Here is a 26,375-nt window from a genome sequence, read left to right as displayed (position 1 = left end):
AGAGTGCAACACTGAGCTGCTAAGGGTGGAGAGGCCAGAGGGTTTGTTCAGGAACCGGTTTATGGACAGGAGCAGGGAGAGTCTCAGCTGGGGGTGGGGGAGGCTGAAGGTAACATAGGATACAAAGAACATAGATTTGGAGGCAAAGACCTGGGTTGACTTCCTAGCTACGTGGCCTTCAGTGAGTCACTTAACCATTTTGTGCCTCAGTTTCCCTATCTGTAAAAAGGGAAGAAGGATGCCCTCCTTGTGAGGCTCAAGTGAGCAGACAAGTGAGAAAGCCCTTGGCACAGTGGAGCCTGCAGTGCATGTGGGCGTTCTGTCCCAGCTGCAGGCTGGGACACTGGCAGGAAGAACACATTAGGACAGGAATGCAGGTGGAACTGTCAGTGCCCTCAGGGTTGGACTGTGGACCTCCCTCTGCCTCCCTCCCTAGGGACCCTCGTGGATCCCAGCAGGGCTGGGGGGTGGGGGCAGGGCAGGGACAAGCCATCTCTGCTTCCCTTTGCTCAGAAAGGGGCCTCCTGCCCCATCAGATCCTCAGGAGCGTGGCTGGTTGAGGACATGCATTTTCCAAAGCATGCCGGGAAGGCAGTGTGGCCAGAGGAGGGACTCTTGGGTGGACACGTAAATGACCCAAACCATTGCATGGCCGTGCCTCTCATTTCTCCTAAGCGATCGTAAGTCCCAGAGGCGCTGGCTTTGCTTTATCTTGCCCCCACCCTGACCTGCACTGCTGGCCATGAAATGAGGGCTCTAGAAATACTTATCTTCTCTGGGAGGGGACCCCAGCTCCCATGTGATCTCACTTGGCATGTAACCTTGGAGGGGTTACTTCCTTCCTCTAGGCCTCAGTTTACCCAGAATCCATAAAAAGGGGTGACCCACCCCTGAAATACCCACATCTGAGGGGAGGCAGCAGTGAGAGAGGAAGGAACACAAACTGTGGAGGCCAGCAGCTCTGTGCTCCAGTCCTGACACCAGTGCGAGCTAGTGGTGTTCGGGCACCTTCCCGTCTCACATCGCCGCCTCCTTAACCTTCAGATGGGGGCGGTTGTGTCCAACGAGTCAGGTGGTGACAACCAATCGAACAAAATGGGCACAGATAGCTGACGTGTCGTTATTAGTTTATTGTCTCTCTCCCCCACTAGAGCATCAGCCCCAACAGGCAGGAACCTGGTCTCCACTCACTGCTGCACCCCAGCCCCACGGGTGTTGCCCGGCGCTCCGTAGGAGCTCCCTAAACAATTCTTGATAGCGTGGATGGACAGAACAGGTACTCAGTGTATGATAGCTCCCACTGTAATTCTCAAATGTGCTAAGACAGAAAGCGTTTGAAGCTCATGGTTGTTGAGAAGGAAAACTCTGGAAGGTAAGAAATAATCTTCAGGGTTGGCATCGGTCTGTTGATCTGTCTTCTGGGCAATGGAGGACACCGGGGAGGCCAGGTTTGTCTGCACCAGGGGGTGGACATGACGTGCCCACGGGAGCCACGAGGATGACCCAGAGTAATGTGGGCTGAGGTGGCTTGGACTTGGCAAACTGGGGAGCCCTGTGCCTCCTGTCTCTTAGGGCTCCCTTTCCAGCAGACTGTGGCCAGGTGGGGATGCAGGTCCACTCTGCCAATGCAGGTGGTTTTACAAGAAAATCCAGAAAGCCAATGGAAAACAATTAATTTTAAAAAGAAAAACACAAAAAAGAGCAAACAAGCCCCTCAGTGGCTGGGAGGAGCCCTGTGATGTCGCCCACCCACTCTGGCAGCCTGGGCAGAAGGAGGCGGGCCGATGGCGGAGCCCCTGGAGTGGCTTCCACAGCGTCCTGGTCCCTCCAGACTTCTTGGGCAGTCCTAGCCGGTGAGACACAGGACTCCACTCGGAAAAATGTCAAAGTGCTTTCCTGACCCAACTGGCCCATGTCACACACGGTCAGGGAAGCAGCCACTTCCTTGGGTCCTTGGGCTTGGGACGCATCCAGGCTTTGGGGCTCCTGGGCTCAGGCTAGGTCAGCTCCCATAGTGCCTGGCCCGTGGAGAAGCTCAGGAAATATTCACTGAAGGGACCTCTTCTGTGTGACCTTGGACACAGCCCTGCACCCCTGGGCCACAGCTGTGAAATGGGCACAGTGATGTGGTCCCACCAACTCACAGGGATAATGGGGAAAGCAAGGGAGAGTAAAGGGGCGAACGTGTTTCCAAAGATTGAAAGTGCTTTACCAAGGCAAGGCGTGGTCATCCTTGTTGTCATTATTATTATTATGAGCAAGACAGTTCTGCCAGAGGGAAAGAGGGGGCCTGGGCCCCGGGAGAGCAGGGAAGTTACAGGTTTCACAAGGAGGATGAGGATCAAGGCCTCTAGGGTTCACGCAGAAGAGTGGGGTCTGTGTGTCTGTGGGGGGTGCCCGCAGGTGCTGCCCATAGAATACAGAAACTATATAAATAACATAAATATTTTCTCATATATCTTAGCTATATAAATTATTCTCTTTACGTGAGGTAGACAACAAATACCCTGTGAGTGCTTCCCTTAAAGCTATACAGAATAAGAGGTCAGTGGTAACTGGTCCCCAGGGTCCCAGCAGGGCTGAGATGGACCTTTGGGGGCAACTGGAAGAGAAAGAGTGGGAGCAAGGGAGGAGAAGAGAAGAGAGGGCTGGAGAGGGATGAGCCCGTAGGCCAAGGGGCCCTCAGAGCCTGCACCCGTGCCTTCGGCCTGGGTCGTCAGTGTTGGTTGCCAGCCGTGGTGTTGGTCCCTCAGAGTCGGCCCTTTATCCTCCTGCAACCCTGACAATACCGGCTGTGGAGCTGGGGTACAGATGGCGTGTTGGTGGATCAGGACCCCTCTTTCTGTCACCTCAGGCCACGCCAGGGTGGAGGCAGTGTTGGGTCTCAGAGGAGCAGGATGAATCGGCCAGCTGAGAGGATGTCTCCATGCGATGGGGGTGGGAAAGAAACGAGCAAACCAGCCCTGTCTCCTTTTCGTTCTTTCTGCCAAGATGTGGGCCAGCCGCTTGGGTCAGCAGTCAGTCTAGAAAGGGGTCTCATCAGAGCTGCTGCAGCCAAAGATCCTTCCAGCATCCTGCAGGCTGCCCCGGTCCACTGAAGGCAGGGTAGCTCCTTCTCACCCTTATAAGTCTCAGGGAGGCCCCGGGGCTTCTTCCTGGGGCTTGCATGGACAGTTTTCGAGCATTCAGCTGATTCTGAAGTTTCCTGTTTCAGCCGAGGGTCAGCAACTCTGGGTTCAGGGAGAAAGGAAGCTGACAGAGGGTGTGGCAGGGCCAGCAAAGTGGCCAAGGGCATCCCAGAGGAGGTCACTTCCTCCCAGCTGGCATTGAGCCCTGCTCTGGCGAAGCACACAGCCTCCAGAAAAGTGATCCCTGCAAGGCCTTGGTCCTGAACCAGAGGGCTGTGTGCTGCTGAATGGGAACCCTCAGCCTGGCAGGTCCAAGGGACGTGAGTATCAGCCTCTCTCTCCTATTCCCACACAGGGCCTGGTAGGTAGTGTTGAAAATGTCCACAGGATTGGAGGAAACTAGCAAAGTCACTTCTGTTCCTCAGGTAGAACCAGAGTGAGGGGCCAATAGCAAATGAAGGGGCCCTCAAGAAACCAGGTTTAGCAAAGACTTTTCATGTCCCTATACTCTAGCCAGGGCAAAACCTTAATTAGATGAGTAGCTGTAAGAGTAGGAGTGTAACCAGAATCAGAAGGCATGTACCAACTCTCCTGCATCACGAATGTCAACTGTATTGGAGCCTCACAGCATGGGGGAACACCAGCCACCGGGCAGTTGACCAAAGTGGGCTCCAAGGGCGGTCGAGAAACTGACCTTGCCACATCCTTGCCCGGCACCAGGGGGCTGTGACCCTCTCCTGGGCTGGTACTAAAGGTTCTGTGTCCCAGGGAAAACAGGAAGGGTTCACTGTGTCCCTGTGCCACCTCAGTGCCCCATCTGAGCCCCACCCTGGGGACTGGCTCTCCCTATCGGCCCTACATCCGCTGGTGCTCTGAGTGATCAGGGCTGCATGGGTGTGGATTACAGCTCTCAGGACAAGAATGAGGCCTCCACACAGGCATATTTTAAAAACAAAGTCAAGGACACAGAGTTCCAGGGCATGAATCTGCCTTGGGTCCGCTCATGCCCAGAAAGCTTTTTTTCCTCCACACCAACAGCTCCCATCACCTGGCCTTTCCCCTCATCTCTAGCACAGCAAAGCCATTCGGGTAGTGATGGTGTGTGGTCCCCAGGCTCACTTCGACCTGAGCAGGGCCCACAGGAGGGACCATTCCATCCCAGCCAGACTCTAGCCTTGGCTTCCAGCTGACACTGCCTCCCTGTGCCTTCTTGACCCAGAGGCTCAACTCCCTGCCTCTTTTCGGCTCAAGACCACTTATCCCAGGAATTGAGATGGTGAGAAATTCCCCCTCTCCCCTCTAAACCTTGGTCTTGCCCTCCTCCTGTCCTTCCTTATTTCCTTTCACATCTTTCCCATTCTCCCTTCCTGTTCCAAGTCCTCAAAAAGGCTGGAGACCCTCGGGTTCAGGAGTAGGGCCTGCACCTCTCATTCTGAGAGTCGAGGGAGGGGAAGACAGCCCGGCCCGATGGAGAGAGGAGTGTGCGTGCTCTGGCACGTACATCGATGAGAGCATGCATGCAGGTGTACCTGCCCGGAGGGGCCAGCTGAACAGCTGGGTGGCCTCAAGGTGCTGGGCACCGAGGGGGGGTCCTGGCAGTGCCCAGCTGGCACACTGGGCAACAGACCTAGTGCTTACAGGTGTACACGAGCTCCTCCTGCACGCACTGCTGGCACTCCACGTAGCAGCACCACTGCACCTGGCAGTGGCAGGAGAAGGCCACCAGGCGGCTCTGGGTGTCGTAGCCCCGCCCGCAGCACAGGCTGCTGCAGCTGGCTTCCCGAGAGCACACACGGCCTGCCGTGCCAGGGGAGTACTTGCTGGGCCGGCAGAAGCTGGGTGAGTCCTCCATGTAGACCAGGTCCCCGGGCCGGGGAGCCAGGCCCTTGGTCAGGCTGCCTGGCCTAGCAGGTGCCCACAGCTCCAGGCGGCCCAAGGCCTCGTTGGTGGCACTGGACACCTTGACAGCTGAGTCATAGCGCAGCTTTAGCATCTGGCCCGTCTCTCGGAATGGAGAGAGCTGCTTCCAGCAGGTGCGCACGGCGCAGGAGCCTGACACGCCATGGCACTTACAAGTGGTCCTGAGGCCACTCTTCACAGCCTGCGAGGAGAGGCAGAATGGAGGCGTGGTCAGAGGCCCGTGGCCCACAGCGTGAGCCTGCCCCCAGGGTGCCAACCCTGGCAGGGGAGTGGCCAGCAGATGGGATGGCTAGCCATGTGGCACCTTTGTGCAAACTAGCCCAAGGCACCTCTTCCGCTGGGCGGAGGCAGTCCCATGCCAGCACGCATGCTTCTGTGAGAGCAGTGTGGGCAGGCTCTCAGCCCCAGCCCCTTCCCTTGGCCAGAGTTCTTGTGCAGTAGACACCTTGCACGTATGAGTACAGCAGCTGTGGTTTTTTACACCAGCTCAGTGATGAGGGCGCAGAACACAAAACTCAGTTTCCTAAAGAACTGGAGCTTCAGCCTGTCCCAACCTCCTCATCCAATAGACCTAGATGCTTTTTACCCTTTGGTCTTCCCTCTACCCTGTGACCTCAGCTAACTCCCTTCCCTTCTCTGGGCCGCCTCCTCTTCCCATTTGTAAGTTTTCAAACTATGTTGGCTTCTAGGACCTCCCGGAAGGCTAGTCCTTGGAATGGAGACCCCTCTCCAAACATGTTCCTGCCACACTATGGCCTGGTCTCAAGTCTGACTTCCGCTTGCTGCCCAGCACTGATGACACCCAGGACCCTTCCCTGCTTCCCGGTCACGGCCCAGAGCAGATGCCCAGGGAAGGTTGGTTGAAGGAATGGGGTTCATTCTGGGATAGCTGTGTGTATATGCTGGGGAACAGGGGATGGGAGGACCTCCTACAGACCTAGCACCCTGGCTGGAAGGGCTTTGGGCCACTCAGGAACGTGCTCACCTTGATGCCCACGTGGGTGTTGTGGGCGTCTGCCCGGGCCCGCAGGTCTTTGCTTCCTCTCTTGGGCCCCAGGAAGTTGCTCAGAAACTTGGTGCTGTACTTGAGGTTGTCGCCGCACACACCCCACTGCCAGGCCTGCCGGCTCTCCAGGCCTGGGGAGTCATCGCAGGTGCAGCGCTCCATGCGTCCGGCGCTGCAGGCCCGGGCCAGCGTGTGGGTGAGGGCAGCCGAGGACACCGAGTATAGGAAGGCCGTCTCCTTGAAACCTGGGCCAGGCACCGGGGAGGTTTTGGGGGAGGAGGAGAGTGGGCTTGTAGGCTGCCCAGGTGAGCAGGATGAGGGGCTTGTGAGTCTGAGGACACAGCTTGGGGCCGCTGCCCTGCCACCTGCCCCTTAAACGCAGGCTGCAAGTTGCTGTTTACAGCGGGACTTTCTAATTCACTGTGAAGTATATGCCCAGATTCGCCAGGCGGCAGGTCAGGAACCGATGAGAACACTGAGACGCAAAGAGAGGTGACTTGGGCACCTGGTAAGGAACTAAGCTGGGGCCAAACCACTGATATTGCCTCCAAGTCCACGTGTGAACAAATTGGACTAAATCACTTCGAAAGCCCCTGATCCCTTGAAATATGCCCTGTGGGCCTCCATGGTGCTCCATGATGATCTCCAGATGTCATTCTCTGCTACCTACTGCGGAGTGCACCCGATGACAGAGTAACTTTGGGTCTCTCGCCAGACTGACCATCCACCCACTTCTGGGACCATTGCGACTCTAGCACTGCTAGGGTGTGGTCCAAAGCTGGCCTCCCTCACGAGCTCGCTGCCTCCTGCCTGTTCTCCAGTGTACTGGGGTGCTGGCGACACTGTGGGGTGGCATCAGCTCCGGCCCAGGCTGGCCCCAGCCTTGGGGAGCAGCTGGCCCACAGGGGGCTGGCTGCTGCTCTGTGCCATGGCTGCCTTATAACAGGTAAAAGCCCTGTTATAGCCCCTGCCCCTGGGTGATGGAGTCACATGATGGCCCGTTTTCCCCCTTAGGCTGCATGCTTTCTGAGGGTCGACGGGGTCTTGACTAGCTCTGTGCCTCCAGCATCTAGCACAGTGCCTGGATCACTGTGAGCCTCACCAGATGCTTAGTGAACAGATGGCCAGTGGAGACATGGAGAGATGCCAGGGAGCCAGGGGGAGGGAGGGAAAGACGAATCAGTGGATGCGGTGAACCAAGAAACAGGTGAATGAGTAAATAAACGAATTCGACCTGCCTCATGGTATTCGGCCAGCTATTAACTGCCTTCCACCCTTGTATGTTCTTGTACCTAGTTTTGGGTGTGTGTGTATGTGGAGGAGGCTCAGGGATGGGACTGGAGGGTCACCCATCTCATCTGTGGACTCTCCAGGGTGGGCTGTGCCTCCTCCTGTGTCCTCCTTGCTCCTTCCTCCCACCCCCCACCCAAAGCGACAGAAGGCTGGGCCTCATTGACTCCCAGGACTCTCCTCATTCAGGACCGTGCTGGGTTCACAAGGGCAGTGTGGCCAGAGCGCAGGGGCCAGGGGTATGGGAAGCACAGACAACCTCCCAGCCCTCCTCCCCGCAGCCCTCCCCCAGCCCTCCTCCCTACCTCTCTTGAGCAGGCCTGTCCTCCCCTCCAGGCTGCAATTCCAGCGCTCATGCCGAAACTGGAACTGGCACTCGAGCAGGCTGAGGTGGGCAGCATCCTGCAGGGTCTCAGCCAGGCCAGGCTCCCGCCGACAGAGCTGCTTCTGCCGGCGGGACAGCTTCAGCAGGTCACACTGCTTCAGGTGGGCCCCACTCTGCGCTGGGGCCGCCGCAGTGCCCAGCCCTGGGAAGGGCGTCAGGACCTCCCGCCCGGTCAGGCTGGAGAGGGCAAGAGAAGGGAGACCTGTGACCCTTAGGGGTCATAACAAGGCGGTGGGGGGGGGGTTACAAAAAGAAGGATGACAATCCCTGAGGACCCGGGCAGGTGAGGGGAAGGGGGCCTTTGGGGGGGGGCTTCATTATATCTGGGGGGAGGCCAATCCCATGGAGTTATATTCCCATTTTGTAGAGTTGGAAACAAAGGTGCTTATACAAGGGCTAGTGCAGGATCCCAAACCATTTTCCAGACGCCAGAGTCTCTGCTCTTCTTACCCACCCTCTTAACCAAATTTGCCCGATCACAACAATCATCTGGGGTGCTTATTAAAAATACAGATTCCCAGGATCCACATGGCAATTCTGCTTCTTTGGGTCCGGAATGGGGCCTGGGTAATCTGTATATTTAACACAAACCCGGGCAGCGTCTAGTGATCAGGGAAGTTTGGGAAATACTTTATGCAGCATTGGCGGCTGCCTGGAGGGGAGGCCACATTCCTAAGAGGGGGCAGGCAGAGCGCTGTAGACAGTGAGCTGACACCCAGCCCTCCTCCCTGGTAGCCCGCTCTCCCTTCCATATGTCACTGCCCAAGGAATCCCACACCAGCCTAAACGATTCCCACAATTCCCAGATAGAGCTTCAGCCATCTGGCTACTCAGGGCCTGTTACAAAGAGATGTTCGGGGAATACCCACATGGGTGGAAGGATGGATGGAAGGAAGGGAAGAGGGAAGGAAGGAAAGGTGGGTAGGTGGATGGATGGACAGACTGACAGATGGGTGAATGAAGGTGAAGGGGCTGCATTTCTATCAGGCCAGGAGCCCCAGACTTCTTGTTCTACCATACCCAAAGTTCATGGATTCTGGAATCGGCTGCCAGATTCTAATCCTGACTCCTAGCTGTATGACCTGGAAGCCTTGGTTTTCTCCTCTGGTAAGGGGAAAGAGTGGTCTGCTCTACCTCCGGGGGCTGCTGGGAGGATTGCTCACCTGACCTCTCCCCAGAAGCTCTCAGTGAAATGGTTCTACGAGTTCAAGAGCTTCACAGTCCCAGACCCTGGTGGCCCTCTGTGTGGGTGGAAGTAGCTCCTTTCTGGAAGATACTGGCCTCATGGCCAAGGTAAAAGAGCAAAGGTAGAACCACGAAATAGCTCTTAAAGCTCTTGCTCATGTGCCACTGGCAAGTCCTGGCCAAGCCCTGCGGGGTCAGAAAGGCCCACGTCCCATGGACACAAGGGCACAGTTCTCCTGTTTGGAGCCACCTGCTGCAGCCGGGACATCTGGCTAGATGCCACACCCTCCCTGTCTGGGCAGGTGTGGGTCCTGGCCAGGTCCCTGGTGCCCCCAGAAAGGGACCGTGGATTCCAGACCCGTCAGGTGTAGCCAGCCCCGTGTGGAGCATATCTCTGAGACCTCCAAGCAGAGACAGATGCTATCGGGCCCCTCAGCCCGGCCCAGCCCTGGGCTCCCCTCCCAGACAGGGTGAGGGCAGGCACCCGTTAATCATTAATCTGGGGGCAAATGGGTAAAGTTCCAGTCCACCAGGTCTACACCCAGACCCCGCCCGGCAGCCTGGCAGGAAGCCCTCAGAGCTTGACCCTTGGCAGGTCCACAGCAGAGCCTGATGGCAAGTCCAGCCGAGGAGGCCCCACCCTGCCTGCCTTCCCGTGTGGAGGGCCACTCGGGGGCTGCAGGGAGCAAAGGGGCAGCTGCCGCATAGCCCTTCAAATGGCCTCCCCACACCAGGGGCTGGTGTGAGGGATGGTTTTTGCTCACACATTTCCTGGGCTTGTTTCAGAAATTGGGGCCTTCCTTGTAGCAGCTGATTGACAGATGAGAGAACAAGCGAGGAGTGATGGGAATTTTGACCAGTAGGGCTGCACACCCTTGAAGACCTGTCTCAAATGCCATTTAAAAAAAGATTTTATTTATTTATTTAGAGAGGGGAAGGTAGGGAGAAAGAGAGGGAGAGAAACATTGATGTGAGAGAAACATTGATCAGTTGCCTCTTGCATGCGCCCCAGCTGGGGACCTGGCCTATAAAACAGGCAGGTGCCCTGACCAGGAATCAAACTGGTCACCTTTTGCTTTGTGGGACAATGCCCAGCCAACTGACCCACCAAGAATAATAGCTATTGCCCTGGCTGGTGCAGCTCAGTGGATTGAGCGCCGGACTGCAAACCAAAGGGTTGCCAGTTTGATTCCCAGTCAGGGCACATGCCTGGGTTGCAGGCCAGGTCTCCAGCAGGGGGCGCTCAAGTGGCAACCACTCATTGATGTTTCTCTTCCTCTTTCTCCTTCCCTTCCCCTCTCTAAAAATAAATAAATAAAATCTTTTTAAAAAAGAATAATAGCTATTATTGTTACATCATCATAGCTATATTGTGTGATGTGATATGATATGATATGATATAGCTACCATTTCGAATGCTTATTACTCAGGCCTTTAAATTACTATATGGACACCTGCTGGATTGGCTGCCTATGTGTTCCTTCTATCTATGTGGTTAGCATGTGGTCCTTGTAGATCAGTTTATACCACTTGACCTTGCTGCTCTGGCCTGCTGATTGGACCAATGAGGATCACATGACCCAAGCTGGGCCCATCAGTCCTTTCTCTGGGAGTTTGAAATTTGAATTAAACGAGCATACAGTTGCTTTCTCTCTTTCCTTTTGGGTGACTGGGCCAGTAATTCAGGTGATAAAAAAGAAAGCTGGTCTAAAGAGAAAATGAACCAAAAGCATCAAGAGAAGCAGAGGTGAGAGTGGGAGAGAGAATGTGGGATGCTCTTCAGCCCCTGGCCCCCGAGTCTTCCTGAGGTGAGCTGCGTTCTTGCCTGAGACACTCCGGCCTGTAGAAGAGGGTCAAGGCTTGGAGTTGGTTTGTCTAACTAAGGGTGCCTGCTGCCCCTGATTGCGACCTTGTGACAGCTGTACAGTCCCAGCGTGCCCTTAGGCTGCACTTGGGAGCCAGGCTCGGCACCCTTTCCTCATCCACGGGCCCATGTTTTGTTTTTTTGTTTTTTAATTTCGTGTAATAGACCCTGTGATTGATGGCCCCAGGAGTCCAGTATAAAGTCGGTTAATTTTATTAGCGGTAATGACACTTAGTAGCGATTAATGGTCAGGAAAGGCAGCCAACCGCACAGGGGCCTCAGGCCACACTGGGCCTTGGTCTGCCCAGGGCTGCTCTCAAAGGAGGCTCCCTGGCACTGCCCTGCAGGGCCTGGGAAGGCAGTGGGAGCCCTTCCAGGACCCAGTTTCCCTCTTATTTGTTTTCTATGTTGCAGTTTAGGATACTTCCTTTAAAGAAATAGGGCCATGCCATCAACTTTAGAAAACACCTAAAGGCATTTCCTTAAACGGTGCTCGTGAACTCCTCCACATGCCCATCCCAGGGCAGCTGCCAGGGAAGGCTTCTTCCTGGACCTCAGAAGAGTTCTAGCTGGTGCAGGTTCCAGTCTGTTTCGGGGTTAGTGGGCATGATCCTCTCCCCTTCAATACACGACACTCTCTGGCACCCCAGGCCCGAGAACCCCACCCACAAGGCCCCTCTGCAACAATCTCAATTGCCCACATATCAGCTGAGACCCCTGGGGATAAACCAGAGAAGACCAAGTGAGCTCCACCAATCTAATGAATCCAGACAAACTGAGTTTTAACAAAAGACACTGCTCGCTCCACGGTGAGGTCAGAGCTATCAGCCAAACCGGTGACCAGTGTTCTGAACTGAAGAACAGAGGGTGAATAATTTGCATACTGGCTAATTGCTCTTCTAGGCTGGGGGACCAACTCCTCAGGTTTCTCTGCCTGGGATCAATCCCCTCATTGGCTGCACCAGCTTCAGCCCAGCTGGTCTCCCCCATTCCTGCTTCCTGTCCAGCTCCCCCAGGCTGATTTCTAGACTCTCTTTTCCAATTAAGAAAGCAACAACCCCATGTGACCAGTTCTATTCTCCTCCCTTCTTTGCCCCTAGCCTCTACCTTCTGCCCCCCTTGGCCTGTGACCCTTGGGTTAATAATGAGACAGGAAGCCCCCATTCCCACACAATGAGAAGTGTCTGGCTTTGACCCCAGACCATCCTCAGCCACTTCCTGGCCACCTTATCTCCCCCCAGAGTGGTAAAAGACAAGGGTGCCCTTCAGGACTTCATCAAACATATACCCCCACCCCCATCCCCAGATCTATTCTGGCCACTCCCGGCCCTTCCTGCCCCTGCCTCCTCTCACATTCTCCAGTGCTCACCCCCATCCACAGTTTTGGCTAGAGCTGCCCCATCTGGGATGACCTTGAAGTAAGCAAAAGAAGGTTCTCCAGGTTGTGGGGAAAACTTCTCAGGAGACCACTTTGGTTTACCATCAGCAGGACCCCAGAAACCATCAAACCCCTGAGAAGAAATGGGGTTCATCCTGGAGCAATCACCCATCACCTGCTGCATTGTGGGGACCCAAGGACCTCAGGCCCCCAAGACTGTTCTGACCCAAGTAGCTGGGTCCCAGGTCTGCCCTCACCCACTGGTGATCTCGAGGATGTCCACTCACCCTCTGAGCTCATTCCATGTAACAAGTACACGTTGACTAGTGGGAGAGCATGACCGCAGCCAGACTCTCTGGGTTCAAACCCACCTCTACCACCACGGCGGGCAAGGGACTCTACCTCTCTGTCTCATCCTAAAAATGCAGGTAATCCCAGTACCTACTTCTCAGGGTAGTCCTGAAGATGAAGTGAATTCTCATTTGTAAAGGTCTTAAAACAGTGCCTGGCACACAATAAGTTCCAGATAAGCAGCATTCTTAAGCACCTACTATGCGCTGGGCACTGTGCTGGGTGCTGGGTCCTGCTCCTGCTCTCGAGGAGCTCACAGTCTGGAGAGAACCTGGCTGGATCTGAGAGTGCCCCAGACTCTCCTGAGGCCCCAAAGGGCAGGGAAAGGAGAAGGAAGTTTTGAACCAGCCCAGCTCCCTGGGGAACAGTCAGTAGCTGCTCAGGGATCCAGATCAGAACTCCCAGCTCCACCTGGGTGAGAACCCGACCTCTGCCAGTCCTGTCCTGCTGTGGTGGGAAGTCTGGGGGTAGGGAGGAGGCAGGAGGAAGCTCCCAGACCTGGCATGTGGAGAGTACTTTTCATCACCTGGGGGTGCCCCAGGCTCTGTTTCCACCCCCCCCACACACTTGTTTCTGCTTGAGAGGGTCCAGTGGGTCCAGAGGAGGCCACCCCCAGGATGTGGTGGGTAAGTGGCGGCCAGGGATGGGGGGTGCAGGACAAGACTGGTGGTTTCCAGGGTGCTGGGTCATGCCAGCATGTCTGGACACTTAGCTGGAGGGGCCAGGAGCTGCGTCTGGCACCAGGGCCCATGCCAACTGCAGGCAGCTGCCTGGGAACCAGGAAAGCCTTGCTCTGCCTGGAGCATTGGCCTTGGCCCTACAAAACCCCATTAGATGCTCTGATAACAGGCTTCCGCTGCAGGGCCATTTACATGGTAAATGCTCCTTTTGTGCTTTCATCTCAAACATCTCAGCCCACCTTTCCCAGGCCTCACTAAACCCCCTACACACACACACACACACATACACACTCACATTCGTTACCCCCAACCCATGCTCTCGACTACCTACCTCTTCCCAGCAGGAGGGAGTTAGTGAGGGCAGTGACTGGCCCTCGAAAAGAGGATGTGTGGCTCCAAGCTAACAGCCCTTCTGCAGAGAGGGGAACCCCTCAATACCCACCCCAGGCTTCCCTCCCCGCTTGCTGTCACCCTTCCCTCTGTCTTTCAGACTCCTGCCTCCTCTCCTGAATTCAGGGTCACCTCCCACCTCCTCCAGGAAGATGTCCTTAGTGAGAAGCCTGGCAAATCCATTTCCTACCTTCACTCCAACCCCCTCCAGCCCCACCTTTCACTCTCTCATTCATTCAACATTAATATACAGGATTTTATTGAGCATCAGCTTCACGGCAGGTCTACCCACAGAAGGCTGAAATAAACAAGGACTCGCTACTTTCCTGTCTGGGTCCCCCAGCCCCTCCTGGTCCAGCCTTTCTTTCCTCCCCTGCGCTTAACCTCAGAACCCACCTTGAGGACTGAATCTTATCACCAGCTACTCCCCAGGAGCCCACCAGGGCCTCATCCCCCACCCCATCCTTGGCTCAGAGAGAAGGAGCCTGTCCCAGCTGTGGGCTTTGTCTCTCCAAGAACAGCTCCACTTCCTGCTTCCGTAGACGGGGCTGCCGTTCAGGCTGGCAGTGGGACACGTGTGCTCACAAGCTAAGTGGGCAGCATGCTTTGCATCTCAACAATCTCGGTATTTAGAGTGTAACTAGTGCAACATCTGGGAAGGAAATGCTTCCCCCTTCCTCCTTCCTGTCTCTCTCCTTCTCCACTCAGGCTGAGGCTGAAGCTGAGGACAGGAAGCCTTCATCCCTCAAATGCATGGATCAGGTGGCATGGAGGGTCCCAAAGTCACTCCTGTGCAAAGGAATCCCTCACCTCTACATCTCCCCCAGGTCCCTGGCTGGGTCCAAATGTATACCATTTGAATTATTATATTGTAGGGCTGCATAAACCCTTCAAGATCACTCAGTCCAAAGGTTTTTTGCCCTGATGGCTCCTGGGATGTATCCCAGAGGCTTCTGGGGGCAGGGGAGAGGGCAAGAGATCCGCCAAGTGTCTCTGCTTTGACCTGCCTGGTGCCTTGGGAGTTCATGTAAGACTAATGTCCAAGGTGACTCACTGAGTCAGCGGCAGGGCTGGGACTGTGCCCCAGGTCTCCTAACTGTTGCTATCAAGCCATCTGGTGGTTTCTGCTTTTCATTTCAATGGCTTCTAAGAAGCAAAGTCAGCCATCACCACAGGAAATGTCTAAGGAGATAGGAACACAAGACAGGTAGGTTTGAAGAGAAGGAAGCCTGCTCAAAACTCCTCTGGTCCCCTGGGCAGCCAAAGGGAGAAAAGGACTCTTTGTTGAAAAGATTACTTTTCCCTGGTCTAAAACTCATTCTTTTTTCAGCCATATGTCAGAAATCAAGCTTCTGACTTTAGAGAAGCAGCCTGCTGATTCATACTAAAGTGTGAGAGTCTGATATAATAGCAGTGCCTGAGAACATACTTTGCTAGATAAAAAAATGTCAAAAAAGAGCACTGGGGTTGTGAAGAAAGGGAGAACCTGGAGAAAGGAGCGGGAAGAATAGAGAAAAGGGGGGCCAGAAGGCCCTAAAGACAAGCTCCCCCAGCTTCTTTGGTTCACAGGCCCAGCCCTGACCCAGGGGAGGAACAGAGTAGGGGGCACAGGGTGAGGACTGCAGGGAAAGGCAAGCAGTTGCTGAGGCTCTGTCTCCTGGTGGCAAACAACACCCCCATCCAGCTCTGCCCTAACCATGGGATGCAGGCTCCTGAACCAGGTAACTTCAGCCCACTCATTAACCATGCAAGTTGACCAACTAACGAACTAGTTTGGCATGCTCTCGAGTGGCCACCCTCTTCTCCATGGACGGCAGGCTCAGGCTGGGCTATGGGTCCTGGAAGAGCCAGTCCCCTAGGGAATATCTCAAGTGTGATCACTCTGTGACAAGGACATTTCCATTGTTCTCCGATGCCCTGGGTAGAGATGTCCCATGCTACAGATTCCATTTTTCCTCCAGCAGGTCCCAGGGATGGCCCACACCCCTCCTCTCAGCTCCAGAAAGAGGAGGAAGCTCCTAACCTTGTCGAGGGGTCACTGCCTGAATATGCCCAGGGAAGGCCAGAGTGGTCCAGGACAGCCCTGGGATGCTCCCTCAGGAACAGAGCGCGGTCCTCCAAAGCAGGACCAGAACAACTTCCCACCTCGGACCATCAGGGACTCACAGTGAGCCAGGGCTGTAGCAGAGGACCCCTCTCCTCAGGCCAAGCCAGTCTCCCTTTGTCCTCTAGCCATGGCTCTTAGGCCACCCTCCACGCCTTTCTCCAAGCTCTAACCCCTAGCTGGGATGCCTTTCCCAGTCCCAAAACCCCTTGTGGATCCCCTGTACTTTTTAATAGCCTTTTCCAACAATATAGGGAATGGGAAATGAGACCCAGAGGGCCCATCCAACTCTAACATTCTATGATGTTTGTCTCCTCTAGGAAGCCCTCCTTACTTGTCAGCCCCATCTCACTTTAAACATCCTTTCTTTTCTTCTACTTTTGCAGATACAGTACCATTACTTTTGCGTGGTTTGCACTTTTTTCTCCCTCCTCAGGGCTGTACAGACAGTCTGTCCAAGTAGCCTGTAAACTCCTTGGCAGAGATCATAATTTCTTATCCCCTGAGGTCCTCCTGTCCCCAGCCCAGACCCTCCACCCCCAGCAAGTGCTCCTCAGACACCTGCTGGCTGCCTAAATCCCTCAGGTGTCCAACAACAGGCAGAGTGTAGCTCCAGGCTCTCCCTCAGCCTCCCCCAACCCTCCCTACTGACCTTCCTGCTCTAGGGCTCCCAAGCTCGGCCTTGCAGGCTCTGGGAGGCCTTGGCTCTGAAGGAGCATGGCTGTGGCCGCCCTGTCTCTGGCCCTTAGGGGATCGCTTGTGCTTGCTCTCCCCAGTGCTAGATCTCAGGGCTGCCTGGCTGTGGTCAGTGGGACCCTGAGTCCTTCAGCCTTCTCAGCCCCTGTGGGGACTGGGAGAGCCAGGAGGGTTTCTTCTGAACCTCAGTTGCTGTGGACCAGCTGTGCTCAGGGCAGCCTGAGCCTCCCTTTGGTACCAAGCGAGGACCAGCCAAGAACTTGGCGGAAGTCTGTCTTTAAAACTCAGCTTGCACAACCTCTCAGTGCTGAAAGTTTGCCGTGGGTTCACACACCTTTATCCACAATTCCAAACTCCAGAAAGCTCAGAAAACTACAAAGTTTTTGTAAGCGGTGATTAACTCATATGGCAGAGACTTGACCTGAACCAAAGTGAGAATATTTTTGGTTTTGATTTATTCCAACATGTAGATGCTTTTCCGTAAAACTAAAGTGTCTGATTATGGGGTGTTGCCCTAGACCTTGCTAGGGATGTGATGTTATAGGTGATATATGCATTATATTAACCTTTCTAAAATGTGAAAATTCTTGAATTCTGAGTTGTATTTGGCCTCAAAGGGATTGTAACTGTCAAGAAAGCAGGCCCTCTTTGCTCTTGTCCTAAAACCAATTTCTTTGGAAATTCCAGCACTGACTCAACAAGGGGTAGAAGTCCCTCCCGGCTCTTTTGAGACTCTTCACCTTCCCACCCCCACCCCCAGTCATCTTCTCTCCAGTGAGGGGGTCTGGCCTTGAGGCAGCAGCCCTACCCGACAAAGTTGTCTCAGCTGCCACCCGATTCCCATGGGAGGCCAGGTGTGCCTGACTTCTGGAGTCTTAAGGGGGCAAGTCTATGCTCTTGGCCTTGCTTCTAGCACCTGTCCACACAGAGGTCAGATCGTGGCAGAGCAACGTGTGCTGGAGAGGGCCAAGTGTGAGCAGGTGTGATGAGGCAGAGAGGGAGGTTCTGGGGGAGGGGGAGGACCAGTGAAAGGGAGAGGGCACTGCCCACCCAGACATTCACTGCAGACTAGGAAGTAATGGTCAGGCCTGTGGGGGCGGGGGGCGGGGAGTGGGACTCAGACAACAACAGGGCCCTGAGACCTCTGTTTCAAAGGAGCTATGCATGAACTGGAGACATGAGCACATGAAGAACTGGGAAACAAACTAAGAGTTTAAGACGTGAAGTACAAGAGATGCCTACTATATAGTCCAAGGGAAAGGTGTAGGTGACGGAGTGGAGGTCTCAGAGGGTCTGAGCTGCCCAGGTAGAGGCAGGCCTCAGCTGGGGCTCCACAGGTGCAGGAGGCAGGGATGAGTAGGTTGGCTCTGGACTGTGACAGACTAGAAATCTTGGTGCTGCCAGCCACTGGCTGCGTGACTCTGCGTGAGAGGCAAGGCAATTGGCCTCTCTGAGCTTCTCCCTCACCCACCTGTACCTACTCCTAGGCTGTCCCAGTGGTTAAATGAGATGATGCACATAAAATGCAGGGTGCAGGAAGGACTCAAATTATACAATGAGTGGGCTAAAAATGAAGAGAGAAAGGAACAGATGTCATTAAAGATGCTCCTTAACTTGGTTGCTCTATGACGGGCCATGAACTTTCTTAGACTCCTATCCATAGATAGCACCCAGTACCTTTATATACATTTATTTAACCCTCACAGCAACCCTATGAGGTTAAGATTAACCCATTTTTACAGAAGGGAAAACTGAGGTCAGAGCATCTAACTGACTTGCCCTGGGTCACAATACATGGTTGGGTGAAGGATTTGAACTCAGTTTGTGTGATTCCAAGTCCAGGGCCTTGAGCTGCCTCCAATTCTACTCATGCTGATGCCTGGGTGGTGTCTCCTCACAGTACCTGGCTCACCTCCTCTTGAGTCCAACTTCTACCTGAGCACATAACCCTGAGGGTACCAGGACCTCTCTTGCTTAGGATATTCCAGTCCAGGAGACCCCATGACCTGCTTCTCTCTCCTCCTTTTTCCACCCCACAGCCTCAGAAACTCCACCACCATCCACTGAGGAGGCTGGTTTGATCCTAAACCCAACTTTAGAGCCCAGCTCTTGGGTGGGGGGTGTTTACAGCTCAGCCAGGGCCAAGCAGCCTGAATTCTTTCCCCAAACACTATGATTCTTATCAGTGATTTTGGCTTACAATCCACCAACCCAAAGCAGTAAAATTTATTTTACCCTTTCTTCCTTCCAACCCTGTTTTTCTCAGGACCCAATTAATTCCTAAAAATGTTTTTTTGATAAAAAAAAATACCATCCAGTAAGAATGACAGCAAACTCACAGTTATTAACAACCACACCTAAAACAAAAACAAAAGCAAACTAAGCAAACAACTAGAACAGGAATGGAACCACAGAAATGGAGCTCACATGGAGGGTTATCAACGGGGGATTGGGGGGGGAGAGGGGGGAAAAGGTACAGAGAATAAGTAGCATAAATGGTAGGTGGAAAATAGACAGGGGGAGGGTAAGAATAGTGTAGGAAATGTAGAAGCCAAAGAACTTATAAGTATGACCCATGGACATGAACTATACGGGGGGAATGTGGGAGGGAGGGGGTGGGCAGGATGGAGTGGAGTGAGGTGGGGTGAAATGGGACAACTGTAATAGCATAATCAATAAATATATTTTTTTAGAAAAGAAAAACTACAGTAAAGATTAAATAAAATACAAAAAATAAGAAAAAAAAACCATCCAAATACAAAAAAACCCCACTTAAGAATGATTTTTAAAAAAATATCTGTAAGACCTGCACACTGAAAATTACAAAAACTGCTGAAAGAAACTTTAAAAGCCCTAAATAGAGAGATTGCCTGCTTATAAATTGGTAGACTCAATATTATTTGAATGCCAATCTTTTATAACTTGATTTATAGATTTGGTGCAATCCCACTCAAAATCCCAGCAGGCTTTCCTGTAAATATTGATAAGTTGATACTAAAATGTAGGTGGAAATACAAAGGACCTAGAATAACCAAAACAATTTTGAGAGACGAATCACTCAACAGCTACAGTAAGCAAGATCGCGTGGCACTGGCGTAAAGATAAGCACAGAGAGTCCAGAAACAGTCCCTCATATATTGGCTCAATTAATTTGCAGCAGAGATGACAGTGGAGAAATAACTATCTTTTCAACAAATGGTGCTGGCACGAGTGGATATCCACATGAAAAACTATACACGTTGACCCTTACCTCACACCATACACACACAAATTAACTCAAAAAGAATCATAGACCTAAGTGTAAAAGCTAAACCTGTAAAGCCTCTAGAAGAAAACAGGAGGAAAGCTTCACAATGTCTGGTGGAGATGTCTTGGACAGAACACACAAAAACCATGTAAGAACATGTTGAAAAGGGTAATTCATCAGAATCAAAAACTTTCATTCTTCCGAAGATACCAATACGAGAATGAAAGGGCGAGCCACAAACAGGGATAAAATATTGCCAATACTTTCTGACAAAAGACTTGTATCCAAAATATTAAAGAACTCTTACAACTCAACAATAAGAAAACAACTACAGGGTCACCCAGTTAAAAAGATTTTCAAATGACCAAGAGTCCCATAAAAAACATTCAGCACACCATTCGTCGATGGAAAAATGCAAATTAAAACCACAGTGAGACCCCAATACACACTCACTAAAATGGCCAGAAGTACACGGAGTACTTGAAATTCTCACACATTACCGTGTGAAGTGGTACAACCACTCTGGAATACTGTTTGACTGCTTCTTATAAAATTAAACACATACATACCATACGATCTAACCATCTGGTCTTAGATGTTTATCCAAAAGAAATAAAAACATATGTTCACAAAAAGACATGTACATAGCCACTTAGTTCGGAATAGCCCCAAACTGGAAAAACCCCAAATGTCCATCAACTGGTGAATGAATAAACAAACCGAGTGCATCCACGCCACTCAGCCCAAAAAAGAAGGTGCTACTGATGTGTGCAACCACATGGACGGACCTCAAAATGTTATTTTGAGTGAAAGAATTCATGCAGCAAAGGCTGTATACTATATGACTCCACTTATGCGAACTTCTACAGTGGACAAAACTAATCCGTAATGACAGAAAGTAGAGAAGTAAGTGGTGGCTTGGGGCCGGTGGGGGGAGGGTTGGCTGCAAAGGAGCCCGGGGGGTCTGCTGGGATGAAGGTCAGGTTGCATACAGTAATTATGGTAGTGGTTACATGGGGGTAGACCGTTGTTAAAACCCAAACTGTGCTCTTAGAATAATGCATTTTATTGAATGTGATGTTGATTTGGGAAAAGAATCAAGGCTGTGTTTGTTTCTTCACCATGACGACATCTCCAGGACCCCAGACGCTGGCTAGAACCCCAGCAACCCAACCACCAGGAGTGCTAAGCACCGTACTGTGAGCACGTCCTATGTGCCTGGCCGCCTATCGGGCCGTTTCATTCACTGCCTCCATTAAGCTTCTCGCCAGCCTTTACGATGGGTGTTTTCCTCACCCAGACTCAGTGAGGTTGAGACGTCTGCTCAAAGTCACACCGTTAGCAGGAGGCATGACCAGGACTCAGACTGAGGTCTAGCTGATGCAAAGGCCTGTGCTTTCATAAATTTCTCTGTGCCGTCTCCAGAGAGGAAAGAAACCCAACAAGTGCACAGAGCGACACGTCTGGAAAAAAAGCTACAACACAGAAGTCCACTATGATTTGAAAATGGCTTCCACAGGAGCTATTGCTAGTTCCAAAGCCATTGGTATGACTTAAGGACTACACTGGATGGCAAGGCCTGTCATGTCCAGCTCGTCACATAATACAATGTATGTTCATGTATAAAACATCACAGAAGTTAACATTTGTGGAATTCCCAAGCCGACTGAGCCAAAACATGAGCCTTTGAGTAATCCCAGACTTGTAGGCCAGGGCCAGCCTGTTAGGGACCCTTCACACCTCCAGGGGCTCCAGAGGCTGGAGGCAAGTGATCTGACCACAGAAGATGCAAAGAGTGGTCCGGAGCCAGGGCAAACCTGAGCCCCTGACTTCTGGTCTACCTCCCATCTCACCATCGATATGTTGTCCTCTCGGAGCCTGCCTGACACCCGTCTCAATGCGCCTGTCTCACTGCTGAGGACAGAGGAGAATGTTGTGGCCTCGCCCACCCCACCCCAGCCAAGAGGGTCTGACAGAGTTGACTAAGCAGGGAAGGGGGTTGCCTGCCTTTGCGGCTGCTGCTTGCCTGGGTGACCACACAGTATTAGCTCTGGAGGCTGTAGGGCAAAGAGGCTGGACCGGTTTCTATCCTGCCTCTCCCACTAATTCGCTGTGTGACATGGGGTGAGTTGTTGAAACTTTCTGACCCTTGGTTTCCCTTTGGGTGCTATTTATACCCATCCGATACTCCTCAGGGATGGCTCTGAGGATCAGCTGCGAGAAGAGCTGTACGAGGGAGTTATTTGTAAGTTACAATACTGGTGATCATGCCGTTCAACAGGATTAGGCTCTAGGCTCATGCAAAGCAGTAGAATAGAAGCAGCTGCCAGCCCATGGTGGTTTGGGAATGATGGTTGTTTCATCTCAAAAATGGGGATAATGATATATGACCTGCTTGAAGCAGGGAGCTGGAGCAGACATCCTTTGGGGGTCACTTCCAACTCTTAAGTCTATGATTCTATGATTTTTGAAGACCCCAATAAGATTGGCCTCACCTGCTCTCCTGCTGTTTGAATTTTCTTTTATCAAGATGCCAAAACACTTAATCTTATAATCAGAAATGAGACTTCAAAAGCAAATGACCTGGAGAAGGGAGAGGAACATTGCCTTACGTTCTCACTACAGTGTGGATGACTGCTATAGATTTCTTCCAGAGAGCAAAATCTGATGGGGAGCTGGGAACCTTGGCCTGACTGGGAAGCAACAAGGCTTCCCCAGGGAGAACCCAGGCTCTATGAGACCAAACACATAAGAGCAGGAGGCCCCAATTTCAGCTTATCCCCTTAGTATTTGTCCTGCTCCCCAGACTGTGGAGGTGTGCTGGCCTGAGTGTGCTTTGCCAGCTCCGCCCAGCCAGGCTCACGACCTAGAACAGGTGGCTCCAGTACTCACACGGTCCCTCTCAGTCCCAACCCAGGCTGAACCCACCATTGCCCCTCTCATTTCCAAGGCTGCCCCTGTGCTCAGTCCTCAAATTCTAGCCCTGGCACTGCTTCAAATTCCTCACCCTTCCAACCACACCAACCAGGGGGGCCCAGGCTTCCTGGAGCCCCTTTCCTTCCACCCCACCTGGCCTTTGTCGTAACCCTAACCCCCAGCCCAGACAAACAGAACTGTGGAAGTGAGCTGGTGTCCAAGAGGAAGCAGGCACCACTTGTCCTCACCCTCTCCATTCAGCTAAGAAACCCTTGTCAGGGCTGGAATATCAATATACTGTGCCTGGTCTCCTTAAAAATCATCATCGTCATGCCCTGGCTCATATGGCTCAGTGGACTGAGTATCAGCCTGTGAACCAAAGGGTCACCGGTTTGATTCTGGGTCAGGGCATGTGCCTGAGTTGTAGGCCAGGTCCCTGGTTGGGGGCAATTGATGTATCCCTCCATCTCTTTCTCCCTCCCTTCCCTTCTCTCTAAACAATAAAATTAAAACATCTTTTTAAAAAACATCATTATCATCATCATCATTGCTGGCATTAGTTGAGCATTTATTATGTGCTACACACTGTCCTAATGGCTTTGCATGTACTATCTCGGACAATCTTCATATGAAATAGGCACTGTTACCCTCATTTTACAGATGAGAAACCAAGGCTCAGAGAGGTTAAGTAATTTGGCCAGGAGTGCACAGCTAGCAAGGGGGAGAGTCGGGAACTAAACCCAAAATCTGTATCATTATATCCTGCCTTCTGAGGCAATAACAGTGCCTTCAACCCTGAAATCATTGGGAAACAAACACATTCGTACACTGTTCTTGAAGTGGATCTAGAGGCTCAGTCATATAAAGTTCATACCCTTCTTTGCAAAAGGGGTCACTGTAGCCCAGAAGCTGAGTGGTCTTCCCAAGTCACCCGCAGCTGAGCCCAGAGCTAGGGTTTGAGCTTGCCCCTGCCATATAGTTCAAGAGAAGCCATTGCCCACAGCCCAGACACGTTTTAACCAGAGGTCATGACCTGGAAATTAGCCCTCAGCCCTTATTCCAGCCTGTGTCCTGTGGGGGACATCTCAGACCCTTGCTCGTGCCTCCCTGGTAGGTCCTTAACAGCAGTCTCTGGGGGGTCACTTGCGGGGTGTTTTCTTGCCTTTTCTGTGGTCAGTCTGTAAACCTCACCCTGATTTGGAGTGAAGATCACAAAAAATGGCATGATTCGAAGTAACAGATTGTACATAGCTGGAGCGAGCTTTGGGTGGAGGTCAGGAACGTGCCTTCACACCCACGACCCCATCTCCCAACCCACATCCCTGCGATTCAGGATCAGAGGAGCAGGTACAATCAATTGCCCTGTAACTTGCGCTCTAAACACTCCCAGGTCCCTCCCCAGGCTCTCCCTAGGTGTCAGCCCAACTCTGACCCTCCCTTTCCAATCGCGTACACCGCCTCTCCTCTCCTGCTCTTGGTTATTCTCTTGAGAATTCGCCCAACGCCAGGCCTGAGATTTGGTCGGATTTCCCCAATTGACGTTCCACGCCCGCCCCCTCCCTCCGTGTCTCCAGCGGACACTCCCCATGGTCCGCGGGTTCCTCCATTCTTCTTGGATCTGCGTGATTCCCTTCCCCGGACTCCGCAACAACCCATCTCCTCCCATCCACCCAACACTCCGGGTCTCTGCTCCGCGGGGTGAAGGCAGAGGGTGGGGAGGGCGCCCCGGGCAAAGGCTGTGGCTAGACAGAGCCCATGACGGGGACAGACAGGGAGCCGAGTGAGGATCGGAGAGGGCAGCAGAGCGCGGGAGGGACACCTGGACAGGCTGAGACAGGGCGCATGAGAGCGCACGGGGCGAGGGCCCGAGACGCGTGCAGAGTCCGGGACCTCGGGGCAGGGTCTGAGACCGAGCGGAGTGAGCGGGATGAGGTCTCGGACAGGGAAGGGTGAAAAGACTGTCTGCGAAGGGGGGCAGAGGGTCGAATGCCAGAAGGTGCGATGGGGATCTGAGCCCGGGAACCAGAGACGGAGCTCGCCGTGCGAGCTCCGACCGCCAGGTGCGGCTGGGTGCGGCTGGAGCTTAAGTCTGAGTTCGAGACCCGGACGGGGCCGGAGCCACAGGGACTGAAAAGTTGGCTCTGTGGTAGCCGGAGGAGGGGTAGGCAGGTGGGCCGGGGGCGTGGGCCGGGGCGCGGCGGGCACTGACCCGAAGTAGGCGGCGGCAGCGGCGGCGGGCAGCGCCAGCAGGCAGAGCGCGGCCAGGGCCAGCGCAGATGGGGGGCGCATGGTGCCGGCGGCGCGGCACCCTGTCTCATCTACTTGCGCCACTCGGCGCTCGCAGCGCTGCCACAAGCCACCAGCGGGGCTTTAAACCCAGGAGGGGCGGAGCGGAGGGCGGGGAGAGGGAGAGGCACTGGCGTCCAGCCCCCACCCAGCGGCGAGCCCCCCGCCCCATTGGTCCCACAGGGCTTGCTCCGCCCCGTCGCGGGTGGGGTCACCGTCTCAGGCCCGCCCCGCCCCGCCCCCATCTACCCCTTCCACCCGCCCTTGGTGGGAGCTCACCTGACGCCTAGTCTGCCCCGGGACACGAGGGCAGAATGCGAAGCACCCCTGGGGCCTAGGGATGGGAGGACTAGGTGGGGATTAGCGAGTTTGTGCTTCTTTCTTTGGGTCGGGGTGGTAGGACGCGCAGGATTCTCTCCCCCGAGGTACTGGGGTGCCGGTATAGAGGCAGGTGCCTGGAGTCTGCAGAGGAGAGGGGTCGGGCCCCCTCCTCTGCCCGGCTGTCTGCCCCAGCTCCAGGACTCTGAGGCCGGGTCCGGTCTTGGCGCTGAACTGCTCTCCAGGAGCGGGAGACTCACGTGTAATCGCTGGGAGGATCCTCTTGCCCGGCAAAGGGCGTCCTGGTGGGTCTCTTAGAGCGGAGCAGGGGAAAGGGAGCTCTTTCTAAACGGGAGACTGCCTGTCAAGGACCAGGCGCACAGCGTGGGCCTCAATGGGCGTTTGACCAAGTGCTGCTGATATTCCAGGGACGAAAAGCCGATTCTCTAGTCAGTGAGGCAGGCAGAGCCGGGATGGTGGTGGGAGACCCGGAGGGACCTGCTTTCCAAAGTGTGTAGGTGCCAGAACCTCTGTCAGACGGGATGGGCACCTCCAGGGTTGGGCCACAGAGCTCGGTCTTGCTTGTTCTTTTTTAAAGTTTAACCCCATTTCCTGCATCGAAGGTGCAGTGACCAAGGCAGCAGGTCTAGGGGGAGACAAGGCAGACAGCAAATGACCTGAGCAGAATTGGAAATGTTTCTGAGAGTCTTGAACACTGGGTCAAACGGAGCAAAACAAAATAGAACTTGCACTGAATGTCGAGATCTGCACGTGAAGTTTCAAAAAAATCAGCCATGCGTGTAGAACACCAGGTGACAGCGACCTTGGCTTTGCGGTGGACATGCGCGTGATTGCAGGCGGGGAGATGGATGGACGATGGCAGCTGTGACGTTAGCTAAGCGTGAGGCGGTGGTAGCAGGGAAAGCCCCTCTCCCCACCCCCCCAGCCCCCAATAGAGAGGCTCTCTGAGCTCAGTTTCCCCGTCGAACGAGCGGAGTGATTGATGAGATGGTGAGCGCCAGCCCCATCAAGTCTCATGGTTCTGTTTACTGAGGCGCGCAGCGCAGTGTGACAGGCAAGGACCTGGAGTCAGATCGTGTAAATATGAACGCCAGGTATGAAATGGGGATAATGACAAATATCTCACAGGATTTTTGTGCAGATAAGAATGATGCCAAATGCCTAACAGGTGCTACCACTCGGTATCAGGTTGTTGTTATAATGCAGCAGT

The 26,375-nt window shown here is 53.5% G+C and overlaps 1 protein-coding gene across 1 annotated transcript; it reads right to left on the bottom strand.

The window, feature by feature from the left end:
• Positions 1-941: 941 nt before the first annotated feature.
• WNT9B (Wnt family member 9B) lies at positions 942-24,885 on the bottom strand. Its single transcript, XM_053912012.1, has 4 exons — positions 24,750-24,885; positions 7,650-7,906; positions 6,034-6,299; positions 942-5,229 (listed from the first exon to the last, which is right to left on the bottom strand). The coding sequence occupies exons 1-4, from the start codon at positions 24,827-24,829 to the stop codon at positions 4,756-4,758; spliced, it is 1,077 nt and encodes a 358-aa protein (XP_053767987.1). The 5' UTR covers positions 24,830-24,885; the 3' UTR covers positions 942-4,755.
• Positions 24,886-26,375: the final 1,490 nt, after the last annotated feature.

This window comes from Desmodus rotundus, chromosome 9 (genome assembly GCF_022682495.2).
Source record: "Desmodus rotundus isolate HL8 chromosome 9, HLdesRot8A.1, whole genome shotgun sequence".
Classification (NCBI taxonomy): Eukaryota; Metazoa; Chordata; class Mammalia; order Chiroptera; family Phyllostomidae; genus Desmodus; species Desmodus rotundus.
Note: the sequence above shows the minus strand (reverse complement) of the source record. Positions and strands in the feature narration are given on the sequence as shown.